The sequence below is a fragment of the Salmo trutta genome, chromosome 16 (genome assembly GCF_901001165.1).
Source record: "Salmo trutta chromosome 16, fSalTru1.1, whole genome shotgun sequence".
Lineage (NCBI taxonomy): Eukaryota > Metazoa > Chordata > Actinopteri > Salmoniformes > Salmonidae > Salmo > Salmo trutta.
In genome coordinates, this window is record NC_042972.1 from 7,895,392 (window position 1) to 7,909,759 (window position 14,368).

The window sequence follows — 14,368 nt, forward strand, 5'->3', positions numbered from 1 at the left end:
ATTAATATACTATATATAATTATTTCTTTACTACACATAGTAATAAACTTGCAGATTTTCATCTCCTCTAAAAATATAGACTTTTCTTTGTACTGTAGTGTGTAACACGCTGCGAACTGAACAGAAAATACACTTTTAATAAACCAACCAACCCAAAGTAAAGAGTTAAGCAGCCTTTAAGACTGCAAAGTGACATCTTTTGAAATGGCTTGCATTCACCAGCCAGGCAGTTATTCCCTAACCATAATGGATAATAAGTCTTTATAGTGGCTGAGTGATCTGGCTGTGGCAGCGCACAACTATAAAGAGGACGACTGTGTAATGAAGCATTACAACACTATTTAAGCCTCTTACTGTCTGTCTGTCAAGGCAATGCTCTGCCTGAGAGGATAAGTCGTAAGGAGGAGGAAGTGTGTGTTTATCAAGAGGCGTGATCTGTTCTGATCGCTCCCTCTCTCTCTCTCTCTCTCTCTCTCTCAGCTAGTTGCATCGCTGAGTTCATTATTATTACACCAATACCACTTTAGTGTCCTATAAAAGTTAATTAATAAACAATCGTAATATAAAGACTACCACACCTCAACAATAATACTAATCTATCCGAAGCCCAATACAACCCAAGAGTCTACTTAACCCATCTTCATACAATACAAGTGTGAATAGAATAAAACAAGTGGTTTTTGGTGCTGCAGAACTAAGTGCTAAAGTGTTGCTTCTCTAAAACTGAAAAGATCATAGGTCATGGTCTAGCAAGCTTTACTCTATCCCAGCTTTGCTTCAATTAACTCAATTCATTAAATGTCTGGTAATTGGTTTAAAAATCCATGTTTTCTCTTTGTGCAATGATTTGGAACCTGCATGTGGACCTGAACTATCATTCATTAGAATTACTGTACAGATTAAAATGTTTCCAAAAGGTCTGTGCAAGTAATGCGTGAGACAATTTAGAGAAAGGGTATTCAAATAAGCACTCAAATGAAAAGACTGAGCCCCATACCACACACACACACACACACACGTTGGTTGTTTAGCAACAAAACCGATGCATGTGTCACTATGGGGCAAAACAGACAGGGTTGGCTTAAATTGTTAACAACATGTAAACTACAGTGAGCTCCAAAAGTATTAGGAGAGTGACATTTGTTGTTGTTGTTGTTTTGGCTCTGTAGTCCAGCACTTTGGATTTGAAATGATACGATGAGGTTAAAGTGCAGATTGTCAGCTTTAATTTGAGGGTATTTCATCCATATCAGGTGAACCATTTTCCAAATTACAGCCCTTTTTGTACATAGTCCCCCCATTTTAGGGGACCGAATGTATTGGGACAAATTCACTTATATGTGTATTGAAGTAGTCCAAAGTTTAATATTTGGTGCCATATTCGTATAGAAATGAATTGTAAATAATGTATTGTGTCATTTTGGAGTCACATATTGTAAATAAGAATAGATTATGTTTCTAAACACTTCTACATTAATGTGGATGCTACCATGATTATGGACAGTCCTGAATTAATCATGGATTTTATTTTTTATTTAACCTTTATTTAATTAGGCAAATCAGTTAAGAACACATTCCTATTTTGCTGGCATCAAAAGTAAATGAACGGAGACTGACTGTGATCAGACCACCATCTAATTGGCCTTCATAGAACAGAATTTCCACGTGGACGGGGATATTGGAAATGTAATCAAATCCTATTGGATGACAATTTGTTCTTAACTATGACAAAATAATTAATTATTGACTATTTTCTGCACAACAAATACTTAACTTGTTACTACTTTAATAAATATAAGTGAATTTGTCCCAATACTTTTAGTCCCTTAAAAACAGGGGGGACTATGTACATAAAGTGCTGTAAGCACAATGCACTTTAACCTCAGTCATTGTATCATTTTAAATTCAAAGTGCTGGACTACAGAGCCAAAACAACCAAAAATGTGTCACTGTCCCAATGGGCATGCCTCGACCAACCATGCCTCGACCAACCAAGTGCCAGTTCAGGAGAATGTAACATTACAGAACGTTCAGATAGAAATATATATTTAATGTAGAACATATATGATTGTCTGTCAGAAAGAATAAGGGGAAATCATGTGTGTCCGCTCTATCTATTCTATTTCTATCTGAAACGTTCAGAATGTTTCACATCACTGTCTGAATACACCCCCAGGCCTCCTCTTCACTCTTCGGCGATGCCGTGCTCCCACGCCACTTTTGCCTGCTCTTCCTTAGAGGTGATGTGAGGCTGAGAGATCTTGCGTGGCATGGGCATGGGCCTTGCGGGAATACACCCCTCCTCCTCAGGAATACACCCCTCTCTCAGGTAGGGCTTGGGGGGCAGGGCGGGCGGAGGCTGGTGGCGGTAGTGGGGCAGGTTCTGGATGTTAAGGGTATGGGCCTCTGGGAGGACGGGGCTGATTGGAACCACGATATTGGTGATGAGCGGGGTGATCACCCCAGGAGAGGAGTGGCTACGACAGGGAGGAGGCTTGGAGCCATCCAGGACCTCTGACTCAGAGATACTGTAACGCACAGGCAGGTAGGAACCAGAGGGGGAGTCCATGCCCAGGTCCTCTCCGTCTGTGGCCCAGGTAGAGTGTGCCATGCTGGGGGTGACGGAGACAGTGTCCAGGGCATCTGCTGGATGTCTGGTTGTTCCATGAGACTCGGTGGAGCATGACTGGCCCATGAAGTTGCTCTCGCTCAGGGAGGAGACGCCGGAGGAGGCGCTACCGGAGAGAGTTGAGTTACTGCCATCCAGGCCGGACTGGGACTGGGGACTGGTGGGCGAGGCAGGTATAGGGTGCAAGGCTGACTGTGGAGGAAAACGATGGGGCAAAAGGTTACTCTTATAGATAAATGACAGACACACCGATTTGCATTGCCCATTTGTGTGAGGCGTAAAAACAAGATGAAAACGACTAAGCACAGATATAAAGTAAACACAAGCCAGCTAAACTCAAAGACCAATGTGTCAAGGAAGTGATTATTGACGTAGCAGGTTGCAGCGTGGGAGGCACAGCTTATCCCATGAATTAATCATATAAAATAGAGGATTAGCTGATAACTGCGAAAAAAACATTCTGGATAACATAGAGAACCTTGAACTATTTATTGATCAACATTTTGTTATGCTCGAAAAAGAATCAGATACATCGAAGCGAACAAGAGAAGACCTTTCCTCGAGCTCTGAGAGCGAAACTGAAGGGAAGCCACCGTCTAAAATTAGAAATGTAACATTGTAGGGGAACGTTTTTAGAACTTACAAGTATGAGCGAGTAGTTAAAAAGCTGGATCTATTGCCTGGGCTACTGGGGAAGGTTGAGGCCTTAAAAACAGGAATGGATTACAGTAATAAAATGGAAGAAATACTTGTGGAAAACAAGATAAAAACAACTACCGGGGACTCCCTAAAAAACTACCGGGGACTCCCTAAAAAAACGACCGGGGACTCCCTAAAAAAACGACCGGGGACTCCATAAAAAAACGACCGGGGACTCCATAAAAAAACGACCGGGGACTCCATAAAAAAACGACCGGGGACTCCCTAAAAAACGACGAAAGCCGAATGACTTGTTCTAAAGTATAGAAGTATGAAGAATAATATTGTTATAATGGGAATAATGGAGGAGGAAAACTAAAACTATCAGACAACGGAGGAAAAAGACAAGGTGTTCATGAAACGTAATCTCAAGATGACGAATAGGTGGATACAATTGATTTTTCAAAGGGCTCACTGTTTTCGGTGGCAGAGCGGAGGGAAGGCCCTGTCCGATCGTAGCTATGCTAACTCACAACAAAATTAAAATTGCCTCGTTACAACAGGATAGGGAACTGAAAAACACCCTGTTCTCTAATAATGAACAATTTCATCAATGAAATAGTGGAGACGACATGCCCTGTACCCCACTTTCAAAAGGCTCCGAGCAGAGAAGCAGAATGTTTGTATAGTGGTCTAAGATTACAACGTGGGAGAATGCCAAGTGTGTGCAAAGCTGTCAACAAGGCAAAGGGTGGCTAATTTGAAGAATACATTTTTTTTGGTTACTACTTGATTCCATATGTGTTATTTCATAGTTTGGATGTCTTCACTATTATTCTACAATGTAGAAAATAATAAAAAATTAAGAAAAACCCTGGAATGAGTAGGTGTGTCCAAACTTTTGACTGGTACTGTATATGTAGCAGAAAAGCTGTAACATTTAAAAAAAAAACAAAAAAAAACTAAATGGTGGATGGGTTAATAAAAGTAAATAAAAAGACGAATGTGTCAAAAACACAGTCACACATACAATACATTACATACACAACCACTCACGGAGCAACAAGCATCTCTACAGTTATACAATACTCTACAGCCTTGCGCTCTTTTAGCCCTGCTCACTCACTGCTACTGAAGGACAGAGAGGAAACTGGTGTAGAGGGGGGACCAGACCAGACAAAACTGGACCAGATCTGGGTTCAAATACTATTTCAAATCACTTCATATGCTTTATCTGTGCTTGATTGAGACCAAAACTCATTAAACAAAATGCTTCAACTTTTATTTGCACCAAAGAAAACAAGTGATAAACAACAATACAGATAAAAACACATACTAATAATAGAAATGATGTGCAGGTTGGAAGTCCGAGAGCTGATATGAAAACCACAACACAACAAAAAACCTATATGCAATGCACGAGTGAGAGACCAAAACTGAAAACATTTGCAATCTCAAACTTCAGTCAGGCTAAAGCAAATCCTCAAAAAGTATTTGAAAAACTTCATATAGTACTTGAACCCAGGTTTGGACTGAACAGGTCAGGACGGTAGGCTACACTAGGCCAGGGAGGGTACCTTTCGTAAAGAGGAGCGCGCAGGGAGAGCTGGAGGGAGGTCGCTGATCTGGTGGTGGAAAGCATCAAAGTGCATGGAGAAGTGTCCTATAGAGGGAGACACACAGCAGGACAGAACAACGGATTGGTTGGTTGGAAATATACAGAACTAAAACCGGGAAGGGGGGGGGGGTAGAAAGAGAATGATCTGGAGAAGGATAAACAGGCCTCTGACTACAGAACAGTCCCCTTGAGAGGATCAGGTAGGATCAGGGTTGGTGGGTAGATGGTAGGAATAGGATCAGGTAGGATCAGAGTTCATAGGTAGATGGAGGGGATAGGATCAGGTAGGATCAGGGTTGGTGGGTAGATGGTAGGAATAGGATCAGGTAGGATCAGGGTTGGTGGGTAGATGGAGGGGATAGGATCAGAGTTCATAGGTAGATGGAGGGGATAGGATCAGGTAGAATTAGGGTTGGTGGGTAGATGGTGGGGATAGGATCAGGTAGGATCAGGGTTGGTGGGTAGATGGTGGGGATAGGATCAGGTAGGATCAGGGTTGGTGGGTAGATGGTAGGAATAGGATCAGGTAGGATCAGAGTTGGTGGGTAGATGGAGGGGATAGGATCAGGTAGGATCAGAGTTGGTGGGTAGATGGAGGGGATAGGATCAGGTAGGATCAGAGTTCATAGGTAGATGGAGGGGATAGGATCAGGTAGGATCAGGGTTGGTGGGTAGATGGTAGGAATAGGATCAGGTAGTATCAGGGTTGGTGGGTAGATGGTAGGAATAGGATCAGGTAGGATCAGAGTTGGTGGGTAGATGGAGGGGATAGGATCAGGTAGGATCAGAGTTCATAGGTAGATGGAGGGGATAGGATCAGGTAGGATTAGGGTTGGTGGGTAGATGGAGGGGATAGGATCAGGTAGGATCAGAGTTTGTGGGTAGATGGTAGGGATAGGATCAGGTAGGATCAGGGTTGGTGGGTAGATGGAGGGGATAGGATCAGGTAGGATCAGAGTTGGTGGGTAGATGGTGGGGATAGGATCAGGTAGGATCAGGGTTGGTGGGTAGATGGAGGGGATAGGATCAGGTAGGATCATAGTTGGTGGGTAGATGGTGTGGACAGGATCAGTGTTGGTGGGTAGATGGTGGGGATAGGATCAGGCAGGATCAGGGTTGGTGGGTAGATGGAGGGGATAGGATCAGGTAGGATCAGAGTTGGTGGGTAGATGGTGTGGACAGGATCAGTGTTGGTGGGTAGATGGTGGGGATAGGATCAGGCAGGATCAGGGTTGGTGGGTAGATGGAGGGGATAGGATCAGGTAGGATCAGAGTTGGTGGGTAGATGGTGTGGACAGGATCAGTGTTGGTGGGTAGATGGTGGGGATAGGATCAGGCAGGATCAGGGTTGGTGGGTAGATGGAGGGGATAGGATCAGGTAGGATCAGGGTTGGTGGGTAGATGGTAGGAATAGGATCAGGCAGGATCAGGGTTGGTGGGTAGATGGAGGGGAAGAGTTGGTGGGGGGGTAGATGGTGGGAATAGGATCAGGTAGGACATGTGCATAGCATTTAAATAGACTAACTATGCTAAATTAGCGTTGTTGGCTAATTTACTTGCCGCTCATCATTAGCATCTACCAACCTTGCTGTACTACTGGATAGGATGAAACAGGACTGGTTCTCTATAACTGTCATACGGGGATAAAGGAGAGCTACAATGACACTGAGATCAACGTTGGAAAAGGGGTACAGTTGAATTATTCCTTGAGGATCTATTGGAATCAGATGTTCCCATAAAACTCCATAAAATGACACCAAACTGCACCATCAATGCCAACCAAGGTTGGGGTCAATTCCATTTAAATTCAGGAAGTGCACTGATATTCCAATTCCAGTGGGATTGAAACAATATGCACCTGTGAGTGCTGATCACAAAAGGCCATGTCATGGTTAACAACAGATTATGATGGTTACCATCACATCACATACACACACATACAGTACATGACCACTTACACACAAACCAATATTTGACGCCTAAAAACACTGGACCATATTCCCAAAATTAAGAAATAATGGGAATACACTACATGACCAAAAGTATGTGGACACCTGATCGTCAAACAACTCATTTCAAAATCATGGCCATTAATATAGAGTTGGTCCCCCCTTTGCTGCTATAACAGCCTCCACTCTTCTGGGAAGGCTTTCCACTCGATGTTGGAACATTGCTGCAGGAACTTGCTTCTATTCAGCCACAAGAGCATTAGTGAGGTCGGGCACTGATGTTAGGCGATTAGGCCTGGCTTGCAGTCAGCAATCCAATTCATCCCAAAGGTATTTGATGGGGTTGAGGTCAGGGCTTCGTGCAGGCCAGTCAAGTTCTTCCACAACGATCTCGACAAACCATTTCTGTATGGACCTCGCTTTGTGCACGGGGACATTGTCATGCTGAAACAGGAAAGGGCCTTCCCCACACTGTTGCCACAAAGGCAAAAGCATAGAATCATCTAGATTGTCATTGTATTCTGTAGCGTTAAGATTTCCCTTCACTGGAACTGAGGGGTTCGAACCATGAAAAACAGCCCCAGACCATTATTCCTCCTCCACCAAACTTTACAGTTGGCACTATGCATTGGGGCAGGTAGCATTCTCCTGGCATCCGCCAAATCCAGATTCGTCCGTCGGACTGCCAGATGGTGAAGCGTGATTCATCACTCCAGACAATGCGTTTCCACTGCCCCAGAGTCCAATGGTGGTGAGCTTTACACCACTCCAGCCAACGATTGGAATTGTGCATGGTGATCTTAGGCTTGTGTGCGGCTGCTCGGCCATGGAAACCCATTTCATGTAGCTCCCGACGAACAGCTCTTGCGCTGACGTTGCTTCCAGAGGCAGTTTGGAACTCGATAGTAAGTGTTGCAACCGAGGACAGACAATTTTTACGTGCTACACGTTCTGTGAGCTTGTGTGGCCTACCACTTTGCGGCTGATGTTGCCCCTAGTCGTTTCCACTTCACAATACCAGTACTTACAATTGACCGTAGCAGCTCTAGCAGGGTAGAAATTTGACAAACTGACTTGTTGTAAAAGTGGCATCATATCCTATGACGGTGCCACGTTGAAAGTCACTGAGCTCTTCAGTACGGGCCATTCTATGGCCAATGTTTGTCTATGGAGATTGCATGGCTGTGTGCTCGATTTTATACACCTGTGACAGTGCTGGCTGAAATAGCCGAATCCACTAATTTGACGGGGGGTCCACATACTTTTGTATACATAGTGATGATTGAAAAATATCTCAACAACCCTTTCATTAGTGTTCTGCCTCAGTGTAATTATATAATGGGTGATGAATAAAGATATGCCGTGTGGTGTGTGTAATTTCCTTCTGTATTCATAGTGTTTGTTGTTATCTATAGGGATCTGGCATGCCAACGTAAGGCACAACACAACGCAAAAAAACTCGACTGTATTCTGATAGAGATCAGTTTTTGGTGAACCATCTACCATCTGACCATGGAATGTGGTTCACCATAAACCCCTCCGTTGTACATGTATTGTACTCACCGGGGGGCAGGCTGCGGGGCGGGACAGGCGGGGCCATCACACTCCCAACGTGGGTGGACAGGAACGGCAACACCTCTCTGGTACCACTGTCCAGACTCCAGCTGCTGGGGGTGGTCAGGACTGGAGGGGAGAGAGGTCATGTAAATACGCCCCTCTACTGTTTACACTAACAGTAAGCTACTAGGAGTGGTCAGGACTGGAGGGGAGAGAGGTAAATACGCCCCTCTACTGTTCACACTAACAGTATACTACTAGGAGTGGTCAGGACTGGAGAGGGACAGACCAGATATTAACACAACCACTCCACTCTATACTCAGACAGCAACAGTTCATTTGGCTTTCTGATTCATAAGGTGTTTCATGTTTAATTAATGTAATAGTACTTTCAGTATTGGCAGAGTCATCATCATGAAGATTATCAGTGTAATCAACATCATCATCATCAACTTAATCATCATTACTGTTTTTATTTTTGCATGATTTAAGAAAGCAATGTTAGTTATAATAATGTGGTCAATGTACTATATTTGGGGGGGGGGGGGGGGTTAATATGTATCGTTCAAATGGTTTATGTTGACTTACAGGAACAACCAATTACACATCAGTATACCACACCGTAAGGGAGAACGACCAATTACACATCAGTATACCACACCGTAAGAGAGAACAACCAATTACACATCAGTATACCACACCATAAGGAAGAACAACCAATTACACATCAGTATACCACACCGTAAGGAAGAACAACCAATTACACATCAGTATACCACACCGTAAGGAAGAACAACCAATTACACATCAGTATACCACACCGTAAGGGAGAAATGTACAAGAGATGGTTACTACTTTCAATAAAGAAAAGGGCTTCAGTTCTAGCAACAGGCTGGTGCTGACTGATGGAGCAGTTCTATACTAATGATCTACAGTGGGACATCTATAGTCGGACATCTACAGACAGAAGAAGAAGTGGATTTTAAACTAGCTGAAGTATTAGGAGGGTCTGTGAACTGACCACTAACTGGCTGAATAGATAAAACAGAGTACTAGCTTATGTTCTCAACGGGACTGAAAAAGACCAAAAACACAGGCTAAATTAGGACAGACTTCCACCCATTTAACATACTGAGTCCAGCCAAACCAAGTTGTACTGACCTGGTCTGGTTACACATCCACTACTGAGTCCAGCCATACCAAGCTGTACTGACCTGGTCTGGTTACATATCCACTACTGAGTCCAGCCAAACCAAGCTGTACTGACCTGGTTACATATCCACTACTGAGTCCAGCCATACCAAGCTGTACTGAGCTGGTCTGGTTACATATCCACTACTGAGTCCAGCCATACCAAGCTGTACTGAGCTGGTCTGGTTACATATCCACTACTGAGTCCAGCCATACCAAGCTGTACTGACCTGGTCTGGTTACATATCCACTACTGAGTCCAGCCATACCAAGCTGTACTGACCTGGTTACATATCCACTACTGAGTCCAGCCATACCAAGCTGTACTGAGCTGGTCTGGTTACATATCCACTACTGAATCCAGCCATACCAAGCTGTACTGACCTGGTTACATATCCACTACTGAGTCCAGCCATACCAAGCTGTACTGAGCTGGTCTGGTTACATATCCACTACTGAGTCCAGCCATACCAAGCTGTACTGACCTGGTCTGGTTACATATCCACTACTGAGTCCAGCCATACCAAGCTGTACTGACCTGGTTACATATCCACTACTGAGTCCAGCCATACCAAGCTGTACTGAGCTGGTCTGGTTACATATCCACTACTGAGTCCAGCCATACCAAGCTGTACTGACCTGGTCTGGTTACATATCCACTACTGAGTCCAGCCATACCAAGCTGTACTGAGCTGGTCTGGTTATATATCCACTACTGAGTCCAGCCATACCAAGCTGTACTGGTCTGGTTACATATCCACTACTGAGTCCAGCCATACCAAGCTGTACTGACCTGGTTACATATCCACTACTGAGTCCAGTCATACCAAGCTGTACTGAGCTGGTCTGGTTACATATCCACTACTGAGTCCAGCCATACCAAGCTGTACTGACCTGGTCTGGTTACATATCCACTACTGAGTCCAGCCATACCAAGCTGTACTGAGCTGGTCTGGTTATATATCCACTACTGAGTCCAGCCATACCAAGCTGTACTGGTCTGGTTACATATCCACTACTGAGTCCAGCCATACCAAGCTGTACTGGTCTGGTTACATATCCACTACTGAGTCCAGCCATACCAAGCTGTACTGACCTGGTTACATATCCACTACTGAGTCCAGCCATACCAAGCTGTACTGACCTGGTCTGGTTACATATCCACTACTGAGTCCAGCCATACCAAGCTGTACTGACCTGGTTACATATCCACTACTGAGTCCAGCCATACCAAGCTGTACTGACCTGGTCTGGTTATATATCCACTACTGAGTCCAGCCAAACCAAGCTGTACTGACCTGGTTACATATCCACTACTGAGTCCAGTCATACCAAGCTGTACTGACCTGGTTACATATCCACTACTGAATCCAGCCATACCAAGCTGTACTGGTCTGGTTACATATCCACTACTGAGTCCAGCCATACCAAGCTGTACTGACCTGGTCTGGTTACATATCCACTACTGAGTCCAGCCATACCAAGCTGTACTGACCTGGTCTGGTTACATATCCACTACTGAGTCCAGCCATACCAAGCTGTACTGACCTGGTTACATATCCACTACTGAGTCCAGCCATACCAAGCTGTACTGAGCTGGTCTGGTTACATATCCACTACTGAGTCCAGCCATACCAAGCTGTACTGACCTGGTTACATATCCACTACTGAGTCCAGCCATACCAAGCTGTACTGACCTGGTTACATATCCACTACTGAGTCCAGCCATACCAAGCTGTACTGACCTGGTCTGGTTACATATCCACTACTGAGTCCAGCCATACCAAGCTGTACTGAGCTGGTCTTGTTACATATCCACTACTGAGTCCAGCCATACCAAGCTGTACTGGTCTGGTTACATATCCACTACTGAGTCCAGCCATACCAAGCTGTACTGACCTGGTCTGGTTACATATCCACTACTGAGTCCAGCCAAACCAAGCTGTACTGAGCTGGTCTGGTTACATATCCACTACTGAGTCCAGCCAAACCAAGTGTGTGGTCGAAGATTACAATGTGGGAAAATGTGGTTACGTATCCACCATAGTTGCTGGAAAGGACAATGTGAAAAGAAAATATCTGAGCCAGTATAATATGGTTTGGTTCTGCGAGAACAGTATAGTTTGGGAATGGAGAACAGAGTGAATCAAGCAATAAAAGGAAAGGTGAAACAGACTATAAGAGAGACTACAAGAGAATATAACAGACTACACAAGAATATAACAGACTACAGGAGACTACAGCAGACTGTGACAGACTATAACAGACTATAGGAAACTATAGGAGACTATAGGAGATTATGAAATACCATTACAGACTATAGGAAATTATAAAATACTATAGGAGACTATAACCAGCTGACCACCCGTTGATAGAGCCGTAAAGTTCCATCAACGGACCAATATGGCCGACCAACCCGTGCGTGCCAATATCTTTGCACTCATACAACTAACGAAAGAGTGGCTGGAACCCAGAAAGAGAGTAGGACATGTCGTAGAGACTCTCGTAGTGGACAAGATTTTGAGGGAATTACCAATGGATTTAAAAAGGGTCGTGGGGCAAACAAACCCGTCGTCAGCCAATGACATAGCCCAGGCCGTGGAAACATACCGATCTACATGGGAGTTGTTAAAAGGGAACAAGGAGGACTGGAAGGACTCTGCCAAGACCGTTCCCCGATTAACTCCGGCACATCTGCCACCGAAACGACGGAACCCACTTCCGGATTTGGGAGATGTCATCACCCACACAACAGGGTCGGTGCTATAAATGCCAGTCACCGGACCATTACGCCCAACAATGTCCCAAAGAGGACGAGTCCATGGCCACCTAGTCACCACTGCCCGTCCCCACGCATCCCTGTCCGAGAGGGCAGGATCGCCCCTGTTGGTTAGCAGAAATAGCCCCAGCGATTCCAGTTGGAATAGAAGGACGAGACGTGGTAGCCATTCTCAACTAAGGTGGTATGGTTACATTAATGGAGGAGCAGATGGTTACCACAGCAACACTGCTACCAGACAAAGTAGCCGTGTCCTGTATCCACGGAGACCACCCACTATTACCCCACCGTGAGTCTGTCCATTCTCACCCCGAAAGGAAGGTGTACAGTCAGCACAGGGAAAGTACCCACCAGCTGAAGGTGCCATTATTGATCAGGAGAGACTGTCCCCATATATAAGGAGCTTCGGCAGATGAATTTACGCACCGTACATAGGGGATCAGGTCTCTCTATCACACGCCAAGGTTCGGCCCACAGCAGAGGGGCAGGAAAGCAGAGAGGGAAAAAAACAAACAAATCCAAGCCCGGGGTAGTAGCCCTACAAGGAAACGTAGCCTCGTCCTTTAGAGCAGAGGAAGAAATACATACACAACGCCTCCGACAGCTATTCCAGCAAACCTCCGATGAAGACACCTGCGAAGGGTTATACACGACGGAGGAAGGAAGGAGCGACCAGAGGCTACGGGATATATTTGAAGCCCCGTCGGAGGGAACCTGGAAGAGATTCTCTTCGGGCACCCCCAACGGGGGACGGGCAACAACCTCGACGCCCCTCTACCGAGGTCGACCTGCTCCAAGAATTAAAGGGACAGTTCTGCACCGCTCAGCATAGAGACCCAGACCTACTGGATGCCATTAGGAAGGTGAAAGTGATCGACGGGAGAAATGTCGACGGATCAGGTGAGCCCTCTCTTCCCAACTATGCAATCAGGCGTGGCCTCTTGTTTTGGGTCGTGCAACGAAGGGGGGAAAAACAGGAATTACTAATGGTGCCTAGACCATACAGGGATACTGTCCTACAGCTAGACCATTCCCACATCCTAGGGACAAAACGATCGACAGAATCATGCAGAGGTTCTATTGGCTCCGTATCACCCGAGATGTGCCCAGGTATTGTAGGACGTGTGATCAATGTCAGCGTACGGCCACACCTGCGTAACCCCTTTGATTCCTCTTCCCATTATAGAAACCCCCTTCGAACACATGGCTATGGACCTCGTTGAACCCCTCCCAAAACCTGCCAGAGGACACGATTACATCCTGGTTGTCTTAGATTACGCTACCAAGTTCCCTGAGACCATACCCCTTCGCAACATGTCGTCAAAGGGAATCGCCAAGGAATTGTTCATGCTCTTCTCCCGCGTGGGCCTTCCCAAGACAATCCTAACCAACCAGGGAACCCCGTTCATGTCCCGGTTGATGAAGGACCGGTGTCGGTTAGACCAGGTTCAACAGATACGCACAAGCATATTCCACCCACACACAGACGGTTTGTGCGAACGCCTGAACAGGCTCCTGACTTCTCCCAAGAGTTCACTGTGCAGGTAGACGCCTCAGATACGGTGCTCGGGGCCATCCTAGCTCAGGTTGAAGGCGAAGCAGAAAAGCCTATTCTCTTCATAAGTAGAAAGTTCAGTGATCGGGAACAGAGATATGCTACCGTAGAGAAAGAGGCCCTAGCCATTAAGTGGGCCCTCGAGTATCTCCGGTTCTACCTACTCGGGCGTAGGTTCGCCCTCGTTAATGACCATGCTCCCCTCACGTGGATGGCCGGTAAGAGAAACAATAACAACAGAATAGCCAGATGGTTTCTTGCATTACAAGCATTCTCTTTCCATGTCATCCAAAGGGCCAGATCGAGGAACGGGAATGCGGACGCACTGTCCCGACGCGACCAAGACGACGTCCAGCCGTCCAATCCGATCCTGAGGGGGGAGGTATGTGGAATCACTACCAGGGGGCAGGCTGGTCCCACGGATAGTAGCCCAGCCCGGCATGTGAGGCAA

The 14,368-nt window shown here is 45.6% G+C and overlaps 1 protein-coding gene across 11 annotated transcripts in view; it reads right to left on the reverse strand.

The window, feature by feature from the left end:
• Positions 1-2,122: 2,122 nt before the first annotated feature.
• dock3 (dedicator of cytokinesis 3) overlaps positions 2,123-14,368 on the reverse strand; it is a 369,152-nt gene continuing 356,906 nt past the window's right edge. For 10 of the 11 annotated variants that reach the window (XM_029692895.1, XM_029692892.1, XM_029692890.1 and 7 more), the window contains 3 exons: positions 8,399-8,518; positions 4,846-4,931; positions 2,123-2,821 (listed from right to left, as the gene is read on the reverse strand). In XM_029692895.1, coding sequence (XP_029548755.1) covers positions 2,186-2,821; positions 4,846-4,931; positions 8,399-8,518 — 842 coding nt within the window. In that variant the 3' untranslated portion in view covers positions 2,123-2,185. The remainder of the gene's footprint in view (positions 2,822-4,845; positions 4,932-8,398; positions 8,519-14,368) is intronic. The other variant, XM_029692899.1, reaches the window with a different exon arrangement.